Source organism: Alligator sinensis, unplaced genomic scaffold, assembly GCF_000455745.1.
Source record: "Alligator sinensis unplaced genomic scaffold, ASM45574v1 scaffold1097_1, whole genome shotgun sequence".
NCBI lineage: Eukaryota > Metazoa > Chordata > Crocodylia > Alligatoridae > Alligator > Alligator sinensis.
In genome coordinates this window covers 2,737,122-2,758,248 of record NW_005841950.1, presented here as the reverse complement: position 1 = coordinate 2,758,248, position 21,127 = coordinate 2,737,122, and the positions used below count along the sequence as shown (strand labels likewise).

The window sequence follows — 21,127 nt, the reverse complement described above, 5'->3', positions numbered from 1 at the left end:
ATCACTTTTCCATCTACTTTTATTATAGTCCAGGAATTTACACACACACTATTCAGTTAACAGACTGGATGGGCTGTACAGTTATTTGCATCAAATCCAGGGAATGCACAGTTAATTTTCAATATACTGCTTTAACTCTAGCATCTTCTGTGTGCGCACAATAGTACAACCTCATTTGGATGCACACCTTGCTGGGGTTATTTGACCCCAGCAGTCTTTCCTGCCCAGAGCAGGGGGGCTGGACCCCATGATCTCATGAGGTCCCATCCAGCCCATAACTTCTGTGAATCTTCTGTGTGAATCTATAATTTATGTGATACAAAAGACACATTTTTCTACAACCTTCTAAACACAGAAAAGTCACAAAGTAGTACCCAGAAATATTGTGCGTGTATGTATAACCAAACAGTTAAAAATGTAAAATAAAAAAGAATATTTTCATTGTTCTATTAAAAAAAATAACTGATGTCACAATGTACTTAAAGACTTTGTGAAAGAATGTTAATGTAAAGGTTTATCTCAGTTAAATCAATATCACTGTAAGATAAATGCTTCCCTTTTAATGTGCATCAATCTATGTATCACAAGGAGTATGGGGGAAAATTGTACTGTACAATAAAACATGCCATGCAAAACCTTAATGGCCTCATTTTTCATGTCACTTACACAAGAATAAATCTGCTCCAGTCAGGAAAATTATTGTGGATCAATACTGCTATAATTGTGTTCTGGTCTCCTGTGCTCTTAAATTTAAAGACTACATCATACTTTGCAATGCATATATACAGCACTGTATAATTAAGGAGTAAGCCTTAATGCATTTGTTGGCTGTGTGCGCCAGAAAGGCCAGATCCTGTTTTCACTGAGTTAAAGGAACAGACTTACACCAGTGTCACTGGGGGGCAAAAAATGGGCTTTTTACTGTAAAACCTTACTGCTTGAATAGATTGTGAAGGTTTAGGCATTTTATTTATTTAGTTTTTTTATTTAAGACCATGGGCTAGATGCCAAGTAAGTATAATCTGGTGTAATTTCATGGCTTTGCACCTTTTTGTAGGATAAGCACTGTAGCCTTAGAATAAGTTAGCTGGCACATTCTAACTAATGCATTTGAAAAGAGTTACGTAGACAAGGTTGTATTTAGTAGCTGTGCTGGTCTGAGACAATAAGAAATGCAAAAATCTAGAACTATTGGTTCCGAGATGATACTTTTTATTAGATCAACTAAGAAACTGCAAAAAAAACCCCTTTTTCTGTAAGCTAGAGGGACTGATTTCTATCTTTAGCTTCCTCTGTGCAAAAATGAAGTTTGTTTCCTACCTATGGGGACTTTTTACCATCTTTAATTTTCCCTGAGCCAGATGAAGGGTGTGAGAGCCCGGAAGCTTGCACAAAAAGATAATTTTTTTTGCAATTTCTTAGCTGGTCTAATAAAAGGTATCATCTCTGAACCAAGAGTTCTAGACTTTTGCATTTGTTTTATGTAGACAAAGAACAATGCCTTAGCATGGTCTAATCTTAAAGCTTTAGGAAGAACTTAGCTAAAGGCTTAGCACTACCAGTTTAGCTCATGTTAAACTGTATACTGCTTTGCCTCCACCAGACTTTTTAAACACAGTAAAACTTCATCTCATCTTAAATCTTGCTGGACAAGTCAAAGTCCAATGTGACAGAGAGCTATCTGTTTTATACAGTTGACATATCAAGCACGTGGGCAATGCGTTTGTAGCACGAAGAGTTGATAGATGTACCACTAACCATTCTACTTAGGGAAATACTGTGTCCAGTTTGGGGCATTGCATTTCAAGAAGAATATAGAACAGTGTCAGTGGTTCTCTATCTTTTTGGGCTGGAGGCACTCTTCATTAGACTCCAAGCACTCCTCCATAATTTGTGAATTGAGTAGCACCCCACTTAAAAAATGAATCGATATATTATAGTGCTTGCCTCCTTGCAGAGGGGCTGGGCAGTGGGGGTGGGGGATCTGCCATGCAGGGACAAGCCTGAGTTTATTTGCTTAGCATATCTGTTTATCTCCTCATATCTCACTTATCTCCCCATACCTCCAGGAACCCTTCAAAGGATCTGGCGGCACCCCAGGGTGCCCCATCACCCTGGTTGAGAATCACTGATACAGAGAAACTGGAGAGGATCCAGAGATGAGAGACAAAAATGTTAAAAGGGGTGTAGGTACTAGGTTGTAGCCATATTGGTCTAAGGAGATAGGTAGACAAGGTTCTTTGAGTGACTCTGATATCTTTTATTTAAATTTGAGCTGGTCTAAGAAAAGATATCAGATTCACTCAAAGAACCTTGTCTGTCTAAAAATGGTTTTAAAATGCAGCAAGGCAGACTTAGCTCATACCCCAGGAAAAAAACTTCCTAACAGTAAGAGCTGTAGGACAATGGAACAAGCTGCCTAGGGAAGTTGTGGAATCTCCTTCATTGGAGGTTTTCAGGAAGAAGTTAGATAGGCATCTGTCTGGGATGGTTTAGGAACAGCAAATCCTGCATCTGTGCAGGGGGGTGGACTAGATGACCTAAAGGTCCCTTTCAACCCTTTGATTTGATGATTAATGCCTTCCAGCATAACAATGCCCCTATGTCATCTCTGCCTGGCCTCCTCATGGAGTTTAACATGTTGACATCCTGAATGGCTTATCTTCCAGACAAATAATAAGGGTGGGGAGGGAAGGGGGGGATGGGGACCATGCACAGAGCCTCAGTCACGCAAAGGAGAAAGGGACACCCTGATATGAGGGGAAGGGGAATGACATGGTACCATAACACATGGTACCCCCACTTCTACCAGCTGGGTTACACCAAGCAAAAGAAAGCTCCTGCTGCCATCCAGCAGCCAGCTGAAAGACTGTTTAGAGAGTCCTGTGCCTTCTGCCAGCTGCCACAATCCCTTCAGGGGCTGGACCCAATGATCTCACGAGGTCCCTTCCAGCCCTAAACTTCTGTGAAACTTCTGTCAATCTGTGGTGCCTTCTCAGGGTGCACCTCAACTTCTGCACTGGAACCAGGAGGAGTCACCAGTAGCACCTGGATACAAATCAGCCCTAGTGGGGTGCTGGGAATGCTCTCTGCTGCTGGTATAAAAAAGGTCTTCATAGAAGGAATAAGTGTGAAGAGGAATGGGAACCATGACAAGTGGACAGCCCTAGAGCCAAAGAGACTTTCTTCTGGCCAAAGATCTGCAGGACTAGATCCCCTGGGATAGAGGGGGAAGGCCCTAAGTGCAGGGAGAGGTATGGGAATAAGAGGACATTTGGGATTTTTTAAGATAAGGCTGTGCAACTGGTAGCCTACAGGCTGCAACCAGCCCCTGAGGGTTTAACTTGTGGTGTCCAGGCTGCTGCTCTGGGCACTGCTTCCCCCATTGCTCCAGCTGTTGCTGTTACCAGAGTCCCCAGGCTCCCTCTCCTTCCTCTCACTTCCATTTCCTGCCCCAAGGGCAGCACAGCACAGCCAACAGGCCCGAGGAAGCCCGTAGCTGGGTGGCTCTGGGAGATGGAACCCAGGGACACTGCATGGCAGCATGGTACAGCGGGGAGAGGAGAGGAGTGCCCACTGCATGATGTGGCAAGGAACAGGAGGCACATACTATGGGTGGGGTGGGTTGGTGTGCAGGACATGGGGGTACTGTCACAGTGCAGTGAAGGGGCAAGGGGTACCTGCCATGTAGCATAAAGTCATGTGGCATAGTGTGCAGAACATGTGGCTGAAGTGGGGGGGAGGCATATAACCAATGTGGCTGAGGTGCCTGCTGCCTCCAGCCACTCAAAAGTAGGACAGCCCTATTTTAGGGGGAAATCCTGCCCAAGAACTTCTTCAGCAAGAGGAATGAAAATAGCCAAATGTTTTCTGCCGGTATTCCACACAGGGAGTATGGACATGAGAAGCAATGTCTCCCAGAGTGGCCATGGACAAGAGGGGGAAATTTCACCCTGGTGCAAACCTTTATCAGACACAAAAGGACTCCTGTTACCAAACAAGAGAGAAGAGGTTGGTGAGGCACAGTGGTCAAGGGCTCCCTGGACCTCACCAAAGGGCAGCTTTCTGCTCCCTTCTCACCAGATGTCCAGCCTGAGCATGCTCCAGCTAGTGTGTTTTGGTGGATCAAACTCCTCTTCCCTCTTTCTCTGCTGCCCCTTTCACCTCCCCTATCTCTCTGGCTCACCTCCTGCCACTGCCTCCCTCTTCCCCATTTGCAATGAAGAACAGTGGTGAAACTCAGCCAATAGTCTTCTCACGCAAACCTGGACAATCGTTAACCAGAGTCAGGACTGGGTCAAAAAGTGCTACCACTGAACTGAGGTCTCTGATAAGCCCTGACACCTTCCCTGTCTTAGCAGGAGGCAGGGTAGCTGAGAGGTCAGCATAGACCTCTCATTATTGCAATGAGGACTCGTAGTAGAGATGATATCTTTTATTAGACCAACAAGATTTTTGCAAAAAAAAATCTTTAATTGCAAGCTGTCGGGCACAAACATCCTTCATCAGGCATTGAAGAAAAGATTGTACAAGTTCTCCTGGGTAGAAATGAAAGTTCATTTCTTATTACTGCATGCACTTTTGTTCTGATTTCCATTGCAGAGCTGGTTGCCTGAGAGGAGGGATCAGCTGTTGGTGCCATTGCTCACAGGCCTTGCACAAATATCACACATCTGAACAGCAACCCTTTTAACCCATCCTTGGGAGCTTAGAAAGGAACCACTGTACTATGGACCTCTTCCAGGCTGTAATCTTTGCAAAAGATCCTTTGTTAGTAGCACCTTTGAGGTATTGGGCCAAATTACCTTTTCTGTAAGGCCTTTGACCAGGAAGGCATGGTTCCTTTAGAGGCAATACCTTACAGATACACTCAGACTTGGCCCCTTAAAGAGACCCTAAACCAGTGCTGCAGTTTGTACAGTCTGTAGAGCACAGGCCCAGCAACCATGAGAAACCATAAGAAGATCCAGGAGATGGTGAGGTGGAGGGACACCACGTTGCCCGTGGACCTGCTCCCAGGTGATGCATGCCAGGCCATGTGGGAGCGCATTGACCACAAGGATCTGTGCAAAGATCACAAGGACCTGAACTGGCTCGTAGCCCAGCAAGATCTACCAGTGAGGGCTCGGAGACATAGAGAGGGGCAGTTGGGGAGACCCAGTTGCCCATGGCTCAACTGCTATGGAGCCACCGAGATGATTGACCACCTCCTCTGGCTCTGCACCTGCACCAAGGAGGTATGGAAAAGGACGAAGCAGCTATGTGATGCGGTGACCAGCGTCAGCCCACTGTACGAGCACCCCACCAAACACCATTGCCCCGGTTCAATCAGTTTTTGTCCTGCGTCAGGAGTGCCCTGTGGAAGGCCAGGAACCTCCTGTTGTACAGGCACACAGACGTAGAGGTAGTGGCCTGCGTCAAAATGGCTCTGAGCGAACTCCAGACCTACTACCAGAAATTGGTAGTGGAGGATAGAGAGAACGCGGCCAAAGCCACCTGGCACAGAGACGTCCCCTGAGTGGAGAAGGGGGCAGTGAGAGTGAAGAAGAGGAAGGGACAAGCGGAACAGAGGATAGCGATAGCGACAGCAGCAGCGGCTCCTGCAGCGGGAGCTGGAGCGACAGTGACGGAGAGGACATTTGAACTGAGTATGTGACCCCAGAAGCAGGGCAGGGATGGAAGGGAAGTGTTGCCTGGTCTGAGGGACCAGGATTTGCTTGTTTTGTGCGTGTTGCGTGTGATGAGGATATTGTAATGGGTTCAGGTGGCCAGTGTGCCTTTGGATGGGTGCGTGGGTGTGGGTTTTGTAACGGGCGAAGGTTTTTCTTTGTGGTGTGATACTAGGAGCGTAGATATATATAACCTTATATATATAAAAAAATATATATTTTTACAAACAAAAAAAAGTATATACTTACCAGGCAGGGGAAACACCATGACCATGAGGGTGGCTTTCCTACTGGCTGGGGAAAGCTATGAATGTTGAAGGGGGGAGTAACTTGACTGATGTCATGTATAGTTAGCCTGCCACTTTCACTTCCAGTGGGAAGACCTTGGGTAAATGCCGACTTTATGGAAATGGGAGGGTCCTCCCTAGCTTGCTCCTGCAGCCATATGGCTGAGGAACTTGGGGGCATCTGAACCCCAAGCCTCTGGGCTTGACCTGTACGTAGGATGCCCACCAAAGGATTTGGAAGCATCTGAAGCCCCAGGTGGGGGTGGAGGATGCTTGCCGTTAGCAGAGCCACATCTGGTTCTTGAATGACTCATGGATTTGGAATTGTTTTGGCTGATTTGACTTGGGACAAAAAAAGTTTTTCTTAAAAAAAAAAGAAAGTATATTTTGGTTCAGATGAAGTGTCTCGGCCTCTTGTGGGTTAAGATCATGTAGGGCATCTGAATCCCAAGACCACCAGGCTTGGGGCTGCATGTAGGATGCCTGCCAATGGATTTGGGAGTATCTGAAGTCCTGGCATAAGAGCCTGGGATGGAGGATACTCACCGGTTGTAGCCCCATACATGGTGTTTAGAATGATTAAGTTCTGCCTGCTCAATCAATATGGTTGTTGGAATGATTGAGTTTTGCTCAATCGCTATTATTTGGAACTGATTTGGCTGATTTGACCTGGAATACGAAATATATTAATAAAAAAAAAATTCAAAATTCACAGGGCGATTTCTTGGTTTGGCTGTGTAAAATAGCAACAGATTATACAGCCACTCTGTTTTATTTCCCTAAAAGTAAGGGTAGAAAATAGCCACTGGACCATCCCATCAAGAAGACTCACAGTGATAATTATGCAGCGATAATCTTCCCACAGGAGCCATCGTTTTGGAATTCTGTAACTGTTGTGTATTTAAATTCTCCACATTGCTATTGCATCCACAAGGTTTTTGGTTTTTTTACGAGCATTTCCTTGGTTTTTTTCTTTGTGCTTGTCTCAAATACACACCCTGTACCTCTTTACCTACTATAGCCCTTGAATGACTATTATAACATTTGAAGAGAGATATTGCCTGAAGAAGGAGTCAGAAATATTCATGGGGAGTTTGGCTGGGAGCTTTTCACTGAAAGTGGGGTTTATTATCTTGGACAAGGACTAAACATTATAGGAGAGGTTTATGAACATATGGGAATTTTGTACTGTGGTTCTGGTCTGTATTACAAAGTTTTGCTGGCCTAGCTTTGTTAGCTAGGAGCATGAAAAGATCTCACCCCCTAGTGACATAGTTATGCCAGCTAAACTTTCTTGTCTGGACACAGTAGTGCTGGCTGCAGATGGCCTCTGTCAGCTTAGTGTTTTGTTATTTGGGGAGGTAATGTAGCCAAGCTGGCATATGCTGCACCTCACTGCGGGTTTTTGCTTCCACACCTATGCCTGCATAGCTAGGGTGGCAGCATCCCTGTAATGTAGACACCCAAAAGTGGAGACATCGAAAGCAAGAGGCCACTCCTGAGAGATTTGACTCGAGGGGGTTGAAGCTGATGATCTCAAATTCTCCATCAATGAAAATAATTCCTTTTTCTTCCCTTGGACATCACTTCACAGCTGATTTCAAATCCCAAAACATAGTTGTGGGTCAATCATTCTTTGGAGAGTAGGAATGAACACAAACTTTTGGAGGAACTCTCTTCATGGGCATCTCTAATGGGCAATGGAAGCCTCCTTGCCTTCTCCCCATCCAGCTCACTTATCTATATGAGGGCTGACCCATTTTACGAACATCAGACTAAGTGGATCAATCCCACTGGAAGTTGGGACTGAAAATTTGCTCCTAGAGGCAGCAAAGCCTGTTCATCTCCTCACACATTGATGGAGCATCTTCTACTGGGAGGAAAATGCAGGTTTCCTCTGCTATTGTTTCTGTGCTCGTGGTGTGTTTCTGCCCTGTCTGGGCAAGACACAGAGGAGTCAGCAACTTTTGGCTGGTCTCACATTGCTCTGGGGCTTCCCAAGATACGGCTCCCTGCTTCTCTGCTCCTGCTACCTTCCCACTCAAGTCATCTCCTCTGCTCTCTGCCCCCTCTCCTGCCCCACCTCCCTGTCCCCCTTGAACTTTCCTCCCTTCTTGGTTCTCTCTGTTCCCAATCTGTTTGGCAGCAGGGAGGGAAAAATGGTGAAATTCAGTAAACAGCTTCTCACGCAAACCTGGGCAATCTTTAACTAGATCCTGAGTGGCAAACAGGGGTTGGCTGCCTCTGAATGGGACCCTGTTACACTTTGACCTCCTGTCCTGACTGCAGCTCTGTGTCTTTTTTGCCTTTACCTGCTGCCTCTTGGCCTTACTTGCCACAATACCAACTCTGTCCTTGGGCACCCTAAGCACCAGAGCGGTGCTTGGAGAGGATGGACATTTTTCAAACCATTTCAGGGACAATCACAAGTGAAAATGGACCTTTACTGAAGTTTTTTTTTTTTGCTGCTCACAACTTCAGGTCTGAGGAATAGGCTGGTGAGATGTGACATGAGAGACATCATGCTAGTGCAATGGAGCTAAAGGAGCAGGAGCAAGCTGCTTCACAGCAGTTCCACGCATGTCCTAGTCACTGTCATCTTGCCCAAGAAGCTGAGGGTGACATGAGCACTGGTCAACTCAGGGCTGAAAAGGCTCCTGTTCTTGCAAGCTATGAGCTTTACAATCATAGGAGAGTAGGGCTGGCAGGAACCTCACAAGGTCATCTAGCCCACCCCCTCCCTGATCATGGCAGGATCATCTCTGGCTAAACCATCCTAGCCAAGGGTCAGGGATGGAGATGAAGGGATGGAAAGACTACAGCCTCCATAGGCAGCTGGTTCTAGTACTCAACCACCTTATAGTCAGACAATTCCTCTTGATCTCCAACCTAAATTTCCTCTGCTGCAGCTTAAGGCCATTGCTCATAGTCCTGTTCCCTACTGTCACAGAGAAAAGCCCATCTCCATCCTCCTCTCTATAATCACCCTTCAGGTATCTGAAGACTCTTATTAAATCTCCCTTCAGTCTTCCCTTCTCCAGACTAAATAATGCTCACTCTTTCAGCCTTTCCTTTGTTCAAAGTGTATTGAAATCAATAGATATACTCCCCCTGCCTTCTTTGATAGGCTATGTAGCAGACCTGAGTTATTATGTAACTATTTATCGTGGTGAACTTCCACGAAATAAAACTGCAATTATCTTTATTTTTGCCATGTGACCAGAGAATGGTTGGTCAACCAGGCTTCAGGGGAGGTGCTTATAGAGCTGTCCAAAAGAGACCTTTCCACTACCTGGCTCTCCAGAAGCAGGGGTTCCCGGCTCACTGGAGGTGGTGCCTCTATTACTAAGGAGCATCCAGCTGAAGACAATAACTACAACTTGGCTCTGTTCATAGGCAGAGGGAGAAAATATTATTTGGAGGGGCTGAGTAAAACTTAAACTTAAAATTACTTCTACACACATACACATACACCCTCCGCCCCAGCAGGTAAGTCTGTGAAAGAGGAAGGGGCATGGGGTGGGGGGCACAGATCAAGGACACACCGTGAGGGAGGGAGTGCAGCAGGGGCAGAGGCTGGGGTGAATGGGGCCCAAAAGCCAGGGTGAGTCATGGGATGGTCGGAGTCTTGGCGGCTCGTCTAGGGGCTCTGGGGGGCTCCCGCCACTGTGTGCATCCCAGGGAAGCATGGGGGGCACATGCCCACATGGTTTGCGTGTGGGGTGTCATGGAGGCAGGCTGCTGCTATGGGCTGGGCTTCTGCGCCCCGCTGCTGTTGCCTGGGAGCCACACGCAACACCATATGCCTCCCACCACCGGGCAGGTAAGGGATGCGGAGCAGGCACAGCCAGCGTGTGGAAGGCATGTAGCATTAAGCACAAATCCAGGGCACAGAGCCCAGCCTGCAGCAGTGGCCTGCCTCCATCCCATGCACAAATCTGGGGGGCATGTGTGGTCCTCTGCGCTGCCACTACTGCCTTGCATTTTTTGGTGGGGACTAAGCCCCATTAGCTCTGGGCTTTCATCGCCTATGGCTCCATCACATTTTTGAAACACGCAGGTATCATTTGGTGGGTTCACAGCTCTTATCTTTGCATACTTTTGAAAAAAAAGGGTAGTTTCAAAAGCTCATGGAGGACTGTAGGCTGGGGTTGTGTGTGCATCTGTCTCTTATTATATGTTCACATTCTTCTGAAGTGAGTAGCAAAGTCAGGTACTTCCTTTTTTTTTGGGTTGGGGGGCACATAGGGAAGGGAAGAATCAGCTCCTTCAACCCGCTTGTTTGAGGATACAGAAGCTGGAGCTATGTCACTAGACACTCGGAGTGATCTTGGCTTATATGTTGATAGTAGTAAGGGTCGGACTAATCCTTACTATTCAGCTCACATAAACAGTGCATCTGAAGGCTATAATAATACACTTAACCAACAGTCCTAATTAGCCTACCTACAATACATGCAATTGTGGTTATACTGCTTCCTGTTCAAAGGTAGATTGCATGAAGCAGCATGGCATATTGGAAGTATCAGTAGTTGCCATCGTAAGTCTACAGGGTAAATATGCCCATTGTGTCCCAAACTACAGGTTCTTTTTGGAAATTATCAATATATTCAGAATGCAGTAGATCAGCCATGATGCAAAAATCCTGTTGTTTTTAATAGTGATGAAATCAACAACTTTCTATAATATTTTAGGAGTTCAATTAAAGAAAAAAAACTCTCTTCAGCCTTATGGAATTTAGCAAGAAAGTCCTCTTGGATATCTCTCCTTTTGCATTTTGGAATAATCTTTTAAGATTCTCTGGCAAAGATTTTTCTCCCCCTTGTATTCTGTGGGATGATTAAAAAACCAATAGAACAGTGATCATTTAGCATTAACACTGGCAGGACCTTTCCTGTAAGGGAATTACTTCATGATTCGTTTTGATTTGCTGATGCTACTTCATAAATAAATCATAAATCTGTCACTACAGTCCAATACACTCCATTGCAGAACCAGACCTTGCTTTCCATAGAATTGGCCCAACCAGCATTTGACCATTTTCCCCAAGTGATGTTCAACTAGTGTATCTCATGTAGGACTGGAATAAGTGTCCATGGCCCGACCCTTGGGGTAGCTGTATAAAAATACACTGATTTACTCCAACTGAAGATCTGGCTTTGAGTTTAAGATCAATCAGTAGCCTGAGCAGTTAACAACAAACCAACATTTCTTCCTTCCCGCTTCCCCAGGGCAGAGATGATGTTTCAGGGTCCCATATATTTCAAACTACTCTAGACATTTCTTTTCCTACCACTGTACAGATACAGTGAAAAAAACAATTCCCCAGAAAGGAAAGCAAAGTGCTTATGGTACTTTAAGTCTTTGCAGTAAGATGGCTTTTTCCATCTGTGCTTTACAAACACTGTTAGTTCATTTACCCCAACAACACCCTTTGCTATAAGATTTACAGATGGGGAACCAAGGCACAGTGAGATGATGTGACTTGTTGAAGGTCACACAGGAAACCTGTAGCAGAGCTGGGATTTGACTGCAGATCTCCTGACTCCTGCCCTGAGCTCTAGAAGTTACACTTATTATAGGAGGACTGTCCCAGCCTGTAAGAAGCCTGGAGCTGAAGAGCCAGTTTGCTGAAACTGGCTAAACAGCAGGGTGGGCTTCAATGCATCCTCCATACCTTTAACACACAGGTGAATAAAGTGGTTCATATCCCTGTCTAGGGACAGATCCACTTGCGGCCTTGGGCTGTGATTTTCAGAGGAGCCCGAGGCAGTTTTGTAACTCAGACCATATGGATGTTTAGATCTCAATGGCAGCAGATTATGGACCATAACTTCTACTGACACTTGTCCTCTGTGCTGCTAAAGAGCTAGGTATAGAAGTCTATGATTACATGGGACTTAGCTATGTTATATATCAGCTTGAACCAAACACAGCTAGGCCTATATAAGGACAGCCGGTATCGTCCTCTAATGATTGATGTATGAAGAGTATGAAGTCCGGTGGACTTTACCCCTTTGCTGACTCCAGGCACACATTTCCTGTTGTTTGTTTTGATTAGAGTTGATAGACATAGAGATGAAGGCTGCAATGTCGCTGGTGGGAAGCCAAGGCATCATTTCTGTCACTGAGGTTATCATCGCCTCCATTATCTTCTGCCTGATCATCATCATCATCAGATCCTTTCAGCAACAGATCCCCCATGGGCTGAAGAGAATCCCTGGACCCAGGGGATACCCCCTGATAGGCAACATGATGGAGGTGGGGAGGAACCCACACCTGTCACTGACTCAGATGAGCCGGAAGTATGGAGACATGATGCAGATACGGATTGGCACCAAACCTGTGCTAGTCCTGAGTGGGCTGGACACCATCAGACAAGCCCTAGTGAAGCAAGGGGAGGACTTCATGGGACGTCCTGATCTCTACAGCTTTCGCAATGTTGCAGATGGTGAGAGCTTGGCCTTCAGTACTGACTCAGGGGAGGTGTGGAGAGCCCGAAGAAAGATAGCCCAGAATGCCCTGAAGACCTTCTCAGTCTCGCCCAGCCCCACCACCTCTTCCACCTGCCTCGTGGAAGAGCACATCTCCACAGAAGCAGACCACCTCGTCATAAAGTTACTGCAAGTGATGACAGAGCAGGGGAGTTTTGATCCCTGGCAGTACATGGTGATCTCTGTGGTCAATGTCATCTGTGCCATGTGTTTTGGCAAGCGACACAGTCACAATGACCAAGAACTACTCAGAATAGTGAACGCGACTGAGGATTTTATAGAAGTGACTGCCTCTGGGAACCCAGCAGATTTCATCCCAGTGCTTCAGTATCTGCCCAGCCAGTCCCTGAAGAAGTTTAAGGAATTCAATTACAGGTTCATCAGTTACCTTCAGAAAATGGTTAAAGAGCACTATGAGACCTTTGAGAAGGTAAGAGCTTGGGGGCTCTCAGTTAGCATCTCATATCTGAGAGATATTCTCTGCCTTTCAGCATCTTCTAGTTGCTTCTCCTCTTGCTGCAGGCTATAGGCTAACAAATCTGTGATCACCTAAGTATATATGGGTATGGTTACATAGCAGGTGATGGGCACTCAGATCTTCATAGGAAAAGCACAATAGAACTAATAAGCTTCCCCTAAAGAAGCAGGACCTTTCCATCAAGGAAGAAGAATACCCATTACAAGTTACAGTAGGGCTGGAGTGTTGTTGTAGCTATAATGGTCCAGGAAATGTATCAAAACTATGGGTTTTGGGGGTTTTCTTTTTTGTTGCTATCTTATTGGAGCAGCTCTATAGTTCAAAAGAGAGCCTGAAGAAGGGAGTTCTGTGTTTGAAGTCCTATTCAACACCTTTGCCAAGCATACAGATAGTCCAGTAAAAGGTATCACAAAAAAACCCTTGCTTATCATACATTACAAGTTACCCATACAAGACCTGTGACACACAGAAGGCATGTACATACTAGCTAGTTCATTTCAACACCCACTTAGAAAGACTGGAAAAATTCTTTGTTAGTGTAGACCACACTACTTTTTTGCCAACTATTTCAGCTGAAAGAGAAGCATATTAATAGATTCATAGATGTTAGAGTCAGAAGGGACCTCAGTAGGTCATTGAGTCTGCCCCCCTGCCTGTGGCAGGAAAGAGCATTGGGGTCAGGTGACCCCAGCTAGGTGCTTGTCCAGTCTCCTCTTGAAGACCCCCAAGGTAGAGGAGAGCACCACCTTCCTTGGAAGCCCGTTCCAGATTCTGGCGACCCTTACCATAAAGAAGTTCTTCCTGATACCCACCTAAATCTGCTCTCCATCAATTTGTGGCCATTGTTCCTGGTTACTCCAGGGGATGCCCTAGTAAATAGATCATCTCCTATTCCATGCTGCCATCCCCTGATGAATTTATAGGCAGCCACAAGATCACCTCTCAGCCTTCTCTTGCGAAGGCTGAAGAGATTTAGGTCTGTCAGTCTCTCCTCGTAGGGTCTTGCCTACAGGCCTCTGACCATACAAGCGGCCTCCTCTGAACCCTCTCAAGATTCTCTGCATCCCTCTTAAAGTGCAGCGTCCAAAACTGGATGCAGTACTCCAACTGCAGTCTGACCAGTGCCGCATACAGGGAAAGTATCACCTCTCTAGACCTGTTCGTCATGCATCTGCTAATGCATGATAAAGTGTGGTTAGCCTTGTTGATCATTTTGTCACATTGATGACTCATGTTCATCTTGGAGTCAACTATGAGTCCAAGATCCCTTTCCACTGCTGTGCTGCTGAGAAGGTCATCCCCCAGCCTGTAAGTGTATTGACCAGGTGCAGCACTTTCCACTTGTCTTTGCTGAACTCCATCCTATTTCATTCTGCCCATTTTTCCAACCTGTCCACATTCACCTGGATCTGTTCCCTACCCTCTGCTGCGTTAACTTTGCCTCATAATTTGGTATCATCTGCAAACTTGGACAGGGTGCTCTCCATGCCCTTGTCCAAGTCATTGATGAAGACATTGAATAGCACCGGTCCAATGACCGAGCCTTGCAGGACTCCATTGCCCACATCTTTCCAGGTCGATACCGACCCATCCACCACCACTCTCTGGGTGTGACCCCAAGCCAATTTGCCACCCACCTGACCATGTAATCATCTGTATCACAGCCTGTCAGTTTATTTATGAGAACAGAATGAGATACCATATTGAAGGCCTTCTTAAAGTCTAGGTAGATGTCATCTACCTCGACTCCTGCGTCTAAGTATTTTGTGACCAGGTCATAAAAAGAAACAAGGTTGGTCAGGCAGGATCTACCTGCAATGAGTCCATGCTGATATCCTTTCAGTATTATTTCCCCTGCTGAGCTTCTACAAATGTGATCCTTAATGATTTTTTCCAGAGTTTTCCAGAGTATTAGCGCCAAGAATATTGCAGTCAAATCCCTATCACCTCTGTGAACATCTTAAGACATAAGATGTGTGGGCTGTTGTACCACTAAACTTCTCTTTGTCCACATGCATTGAATATTAATTTGCTTAAGAAGTTTATTTGTATGTGCCAAAGTGGAGGTTAACATAATAAAATCACAAAGAAGTAAAGCTAGAAGGGACATCTGGAAGTCATCTAGTCCCTGCTTGACGCAGGGTCATCCCTATCCAAACCATCCCATACAAATCCTTGCCTGAAACTACACAGTTAATATTATCACACAACCACAAGGCACAGCACCCTAACCTGCCACAGGTAAAACAGGGAGACGATGGCAGCCAGCATCCTGCTGCTGCAAGTGTTGTTAGAACACATACAAGAGATCCAAGGAAGAGGGCCATGCCCCCCAGTACAGGGGAAGGTGAAAATCCCCACAGTCCAAACCAATCTGACCATAATTTGTTTTGGCATTTTGCACTTTCAGGGTCTGAACTCTCATGCCCTTATTTTAACAGCCCAGGAAAATGTTCTGACTATTTGTAGGGGGAAGAACATGTTCTCTTAAGCTACTGTACCTAAGACATTTCTGAGTCAGGGGTACTGGTTTTTCCCACACAGGGTCTCTCTAGCAGTAGACTGTTCTTTCTTTACCTTATTTCTGTGCTCACAGGGCTGGAATATTTTTTCCCCTCTTTATCTGATCTTCCCTCTTTCAGGACAACATTCGAGACATCACTGACTCACTGATTGAAGAGGCAAAAAAAGCAGAAGCAAATGCCAACATTCAACTCCCTAAGGGAAAGATTGTCAACCTTGTCAATGACATTTTTGGGGCTGGTAAGATAATTCTCATTCAGATTTCAATGCCAAAGCCAGTGCTGACTCTGTTCTTGGATTACAGTTTTTAGTGCCCTGGCCACATCCCACCTTGCATCAGATGCCAGATTGTCCCATTAGAACATAAGAAACACCATATTGGCTCAGACCATCTAACCCTGTATCCTGTCTGTGACACTGGCAGTAGTGCATGCTTTAGAGGGAGACCACATGAACAGGGTATATCTAGAGGGATCTAGCTCCTATCATACTCTCCCTGGCCTCCACCATCATTGGTTGAGATCCCTGGATTACATCCTTTCTGCTTGATCAAAGCAGCTTGCAGACACTAGCTATACATTTGACCATTCTAATGCTTTTCATAGTGTCATGGTTGGTAGGGTCGGAAGGGACCTAAGTAGATCATCAAGTCCGACCCCCTACCATGAGCAGGAAAGAATGCTGGGGTCAATTAGACCCCTGTCTAATTTACATCAGTGTTCAAAACCAATGTGAATTCCATTAATTTAAATGTAGTATGCATCCAGGCTCACATGGACTAATCACCAGGTTCTCTGAATGAGAGTGGAGTAGCTCTGAACAACTATAACAAGGAGTTTCTTATCATAGCTTTCTGCGTGTGCAAGGTGAAATCTAACATGATCCAGGGAAATCTGATAAAATTCAGAGATAGGGATACCATTGACCTATGTTCACATATCTGTTTTTCCTCCATGCCTGCCTAGGGTTTGACACTGTGACAACTGCTTTGTCTTGGAGTCTCATGTATCTTGTGAGTTATCCTGACATTCAGAAAAGGATTCAAGAAGAACTAGGTGAGCTCATGTCTTTAATCAGAGTTGAAATGCCTCTCTTCAGATGGCCACATTCCAACCTCTTTTTCCTCTTCTTTACAACTTTAGACCAGAACATTGGCAGAGAGAGAAGACCCAGGCTTGCAGATAGATCCATGCTTCCATACACCGAAGCTTTTATTTTAGAGATGTTCAGACATTCCTCCTTCCTGCCCTTCACAATCCCACACTGGTATGTAACTAGGAATACAATTAATTTGGGGGGAACAGCTCTCATGGAGCAGATCCTTGGCCTGCAAATAGTTCCACTGACTTGCTTAACAGTTCATTACTTTGTGAGGGACACAAAATCAGGATTTAGAAAGTACAACTCTCACTAGAATGGTTCCTCATGGGCCATATCCTGACTTATATGTGCCAGGAACTCATTTAGGATCTTAGGAAAGTAGGGTTGGAAGAGACCTCATGAGGTCAGCTAGTCCACTGCTCAAGGCAGGATCATCCCTGACTAAACCATCCCAGCCAAGTGCCCATCCAACCTGCTCTTGAAAATGTCCAGGGATGGAGATTCCATAATTTCTCCGGTGCTTGACCATCCTCACAGTCAGAAAATTTCTTCTACTCTCCAGCTTAAATTTCCTCTGCTGAAGCTTGAAGCCATTGCTCCTAGTTCTGTCCCCTACAGCCACAGAGAAAAGTCCATCTCCATCTTCTTTGTAATAGCCCTTCAGGTATTTGAAGACTGTTATCAAATTCCCCTTCAGTCTTCTCTTCTCCAGACTAAATAACCCTAGTTCATCCAGCCTTTCCTCAAAAGTCATACTTCCCAGGTCTTTAATAATTTTTGCCACCCTGAGCTGGACCCTTTCCAGTCTGTCCACATGCTTTTTGAAGTGTGGGGCCCAAACCAGACACAATACTTTAATTGAGGCCTCACCAGTGCTGGATAGAGTGGAAGAATCATTTCCCTTGATTTGCAAGTGACACTTCTGTTAATACAATCCAGTATGCTGTTGGCCTTTATTGCAACAAGAGCACACGGTTGGCTTATATTCAGCTTATGCTCTACTGTAAACCCCAGGTCTTTGTCTGCAATACTGAAGCCTTGAGAATGAAGAGGAGCCTTGTAGCTTTCCAGATTTAACCTTACTCTCTTCTCACAGCACAACCAGAGACACCATATTGAATGGGTACTACATCCCAAAGGATTTATGTGTGTTTATCAACCAATGGCAAGTCAATCATGATGAGTAAGTGCATTCAGAGTCTCTGTTATGTCGCAGTGTGAGACCTACCCCAATCAACGCAGAGGCTCCTTGTTTTTCAGATAGAACATATCGTTTCCACAGACTTTCAGTAGGACTGGTTGGTACTTGATTGTGAGGGTGCTGTGTTTGTGATAACTTCTCTGTGTTATGCTAGGTTTTGAGACCAAACGGAAATAACAGTTTCTGCCCTAATGAGCTTAATTTGTTTCTGGAGACTAGCCTAGATGAGGTAGCTCTGGCTGTATGGGACCTGCATTTTCCCTGCTTCCCCCATTCTCTAATGGTCTGTGGGAACTCACTGAAGGGGAGGACATAGAGATGGACAGTCAGGGAGGGAGTGAGCCTATAGACTATTGGGACTGGGCTGGCAGGGAGTATCAGGTGGGATGGGCTGCTGGGGGATAGAGTCCATGCAGAGGTCTTGGTTCCTATCAAACCTCCTCCAAGACCTACTAGGTTGCAGGGAGCAAATCTCACTGCAGTTGAAATGATCAGGGGGGTATTTTTGTGAGATAGGAAAAGAACCTCGGTCCTACTGCGGGCAGCTCCATGGAGATCTCTCCTCGCGTTTGTGCTCAGCAGGGGTTCAAGAGGGAAGTGGACTGCTAGGCTGCCTATTAAATACATCTGCAGCTTGTGTTAGATGCAATGGAGAACAGGGTGGGGGTTGAGGGGGAGCCAATGAAGGGATATAGAGGAATGGATGATATGAGGAAGGTTGTTTTTCCAGCACCCTCTTGAATAGGTATGAATGTGGCAAGATTACATTTATCAAGGCTACATACAAGGATGTGGATAGATCAACCACTGACATCATTAGAGTTTAATTGGGCATTGTGGCTTCCGATAGATTATTTTAAGTTGAAAAAGCATCCCTGAGTAAAGGCACATGGGTACTGAGTCTAAAGGCAAGGCTTCCCAGTTTCAGCTCTCAGCCTACACCCTAATATTCATCCAAATTCATCTGACTGTTCCCCAGCCTCCTCTCTCCAGCCAGTGATAGATGTTCTGCTCTTTCCATTCCAGGAAGATTTGGAAAGATCCATCTACCTTCAACCCAGAACGTTTCCTCAATGCTGAAGGGACTGAAGTAAACAAGACAAATGGTGAGAAGGTACTGGTCTTTGGTTTGGGAAAGAGGAAGTGCATTGGTGAGTCCATTGCCAGATGGGAGATCTTCCTCTTCTTGACCACCCTGCTGCAGCAGTTGGAGTTCAACATATGTGATGGAAAGAAGGTGGATATGACCCCTCATTATGGACTGACAATGAAGCATACGAGATGTGAGCACTTCCAGGTCAAGCAGCGCTTCCCAGTGAAGAGCTCCCAGTGACCTACAGGAACGTTAATCTTTAGGAGATTGAATAGGAGAAACTCAGTCCATTTGATTTTTGGCTCATGAGGTCTATATCCTAACTGAGCCCCAGATAGCCTTTGAATTGATTTATTGGCCCCCTACCATCTGTCCATTATCTAATTTCAGTTCACTGGCCTAGAGACTCACAACAGGCTTTCCAGGACAATCCTAGATCATCCATGACTATTAGAGAGTGGGTATGATGGGTGGGATTGTCCACTGGCTTTCTTCTTGAATGCTACTAGGGTATATTCTTTTCATGTGTCCTCAGGAGAGACAGAAGAAGGCTGAAAGTTTGAAGCTATTGGAGCTACCCATATAATTATAAATCAATCATGTACTTAAAATCTGTATTGACTTGATGCCCAAGCCAGTCCCATTGTTAGAGCTTACGGCTGAGATGGGGGGCAGGAAGGGTGTGTGGGGAGGGGAGGTCAAAATCGTTGTTCCAATATATTCTTTTGTTTGTTTATGCCTTTATCCCTGTCTGTATCTCAACATGTGGTTACTGGTTCTTATGATTCCTCTTGTTTTTATAATAAATCTTTTTGTCATTCCTTATAATTTATTATCAGTGGGACGAGCAATTTCAGAGCATTTGGCCAAACAAGCAGGCCTATTCTGTAGACAAGGGGATCTGTAATTTTTGAGTGTGGGACAGAACAAAGAATATGATTCTTCTGGCAGTCAAAACCTCTGCTAAGAGATGGCAAGACCTGGGCGAGACAGGTACCGCTGAGGCACCATAGGCCAAGGAGTTGGCCCCTAGCACATCTCACTTTGTTCTCAGTGGTCAAGCAGTAGGCAGCAGAGAAAGGTTGGGGGATTAAGGCTAGCTGGGCCCTGATGGTGAGAGAACACCTGGGAATGTGTCTCAAAGGCACAGCTGAATAAATCCAGGTCAGAGCATGTCACGGTAAGCTGTTGCCTATGAAAGCATATGCACTGCTGAATAAGATAGTCTATGATGTGCATAGGCCACCCTGCCTTCTATATTGCAGATGAAGGTTGGGATTTTCAAGGGAGTGTATTTTCAAGTTGGGCACACCACTCCCACCTGAAAAGAGATGATAGATGTTTTGTTGTTGTTTTTTAAAATGGTTAAGTTCCTTAGCGCTTTGACTGCAGTCACACAGCAGTTAGCTTGCCTGGAGAAAAACACAAATCCTAAAGAGCCTAACAACTGTGGCTTTCTTAATAATGAATCATGGGCCATAAAACTGGCCAGAAACACAACACCATAGTTTGAGCTTCCATCCAAGAGAAGAATTGTAAGGGATGTAAGAAAATAGAGAGGAAATGAGAATTTGGTACGATCACACTAATGATTAAGCGAGGCAATGCAGAAGAGCCCCAAGGGGAGAAGATTAACTGGAGTTATTAACACTTCCAGCTGGGACAGAACACAACAGACAGGGTAGCTAGATGCAGCTTTGGATGTTTGCAAGTGAGTGTTGTCCACAGCCATCTCTCACAAATGCTAAAAGGGTTACATGATCACACATCCTACCCTGCTTTCCCTCCCCCAAACCCTTTCTCCCATGTGAATGTAAAGAGGGCTTTGAAAGAAAAGATGAAACAATGCTGTCCATCTGGAAAAAGGAAGTCAGTAAGCATCCATCTGATCCTGGAAGGTTACACACAGGCTGGTGTGCTTAAGGAAAAGCAGTTTTCAGAGTCAAGAGCACAGTAGGAAGCAATGTGTCTAGCACTCACACCCAGCTGGATCCAATTGCCCAGCCCAAGCAACCACTTACAGCTGGGCTTATCACATTTGATCCAAGTCCAGTGCAAGGCTCCAACAAATGCCTATGGATCTGTAGCAAGATGCTGTCAAGCTCCGTCTGCACCCTACAAACAGGAAAATAAAGTGACACCTAGCTCCCAGGTAAAGCATTTGGTCATCCATTGATCTATAAGCACTTCACAAAGGAAGTAACCATTGTTATTCCCATTTCACAGGTGGGAGAACTGAGGCCCAAAGAGACAAAGTGACTTATCCAAGGTCAATCGGGGC

The 21,127-nt window shown here is 45.4% G+C and overlaps 1 protein-coding gene across 3 annotated transcripts; it reads left to right on the top strand.

Annotated features, from left to right (window-relative positions):
* The first annotated feature begins 9,263 nt into the window (after positions 1 to 9,263).
* Positions 9,264 to 19,662, top strand: LOC102379589 (cytochrome P450 1A5-like). Of its 3 annotated transcripts, XM_006020278.3 has the most exons (7): positions 9,264 to 9,445; positions 12,018 to 12,880; positions 15,571 to 15,691; positions 16,417 to 16,506; positions 16,594 to 16,717; positions 17,649 to 17,735; positions 18,780 to 19,662. In XM_006020278.3, the coding sequence occupies exons 2-7, from the start codon at positions 12,035 to 12,037 to the stop codon at positions 19,084 to 19,086; spliced, it is 1,575 nt and encodes a 524-aa protein (XP_006020340.1). In that variant the 5' UTR covers positions 9,264 to 9,445; positions 12,018 to 12,034; the 3' UTR covers positions 19,087 to 19,662. The 3 variants fall into 3 exon arrangements, with proteins under 3 accessions (XP_006020340.1, XP_025055596.1, XP_014373850.1); XM_025199811.1 differs by lacking the exon at positions 17,649 to 17,735; XM_014518364.2 differs by having other exon boundaries at positions 16,417 to 16,717.
* Positions 19,663 to 21,127: the final 1,465 nt, after the last annotated feature.

Excerpts from the sequence above, each read along its gene's own strand:
- LOC102379589 (XM_014518364.2), top strand. The coding sequence starts at position 12,035 with ATGAAGGCTGCAATGTCGCTGGTGGGAAGCCAAGGCATCATTTCTGTC. Across the intron at positions 16,718-17,648 it reads CCCTTCACAATCCCACACTG|CACAACCAGAGACACCATAT; the intron begins GTATGTAACTAG and ends CTCTTCTCACAG. Across the intron at positions 17,736-18,779 it reads TGGCAAGTCAATCATGATGA|GAAGATTTGGAAAGATCCAT; the intron begins GTAAGTGCATTC and ends TTTCCATTCCAG.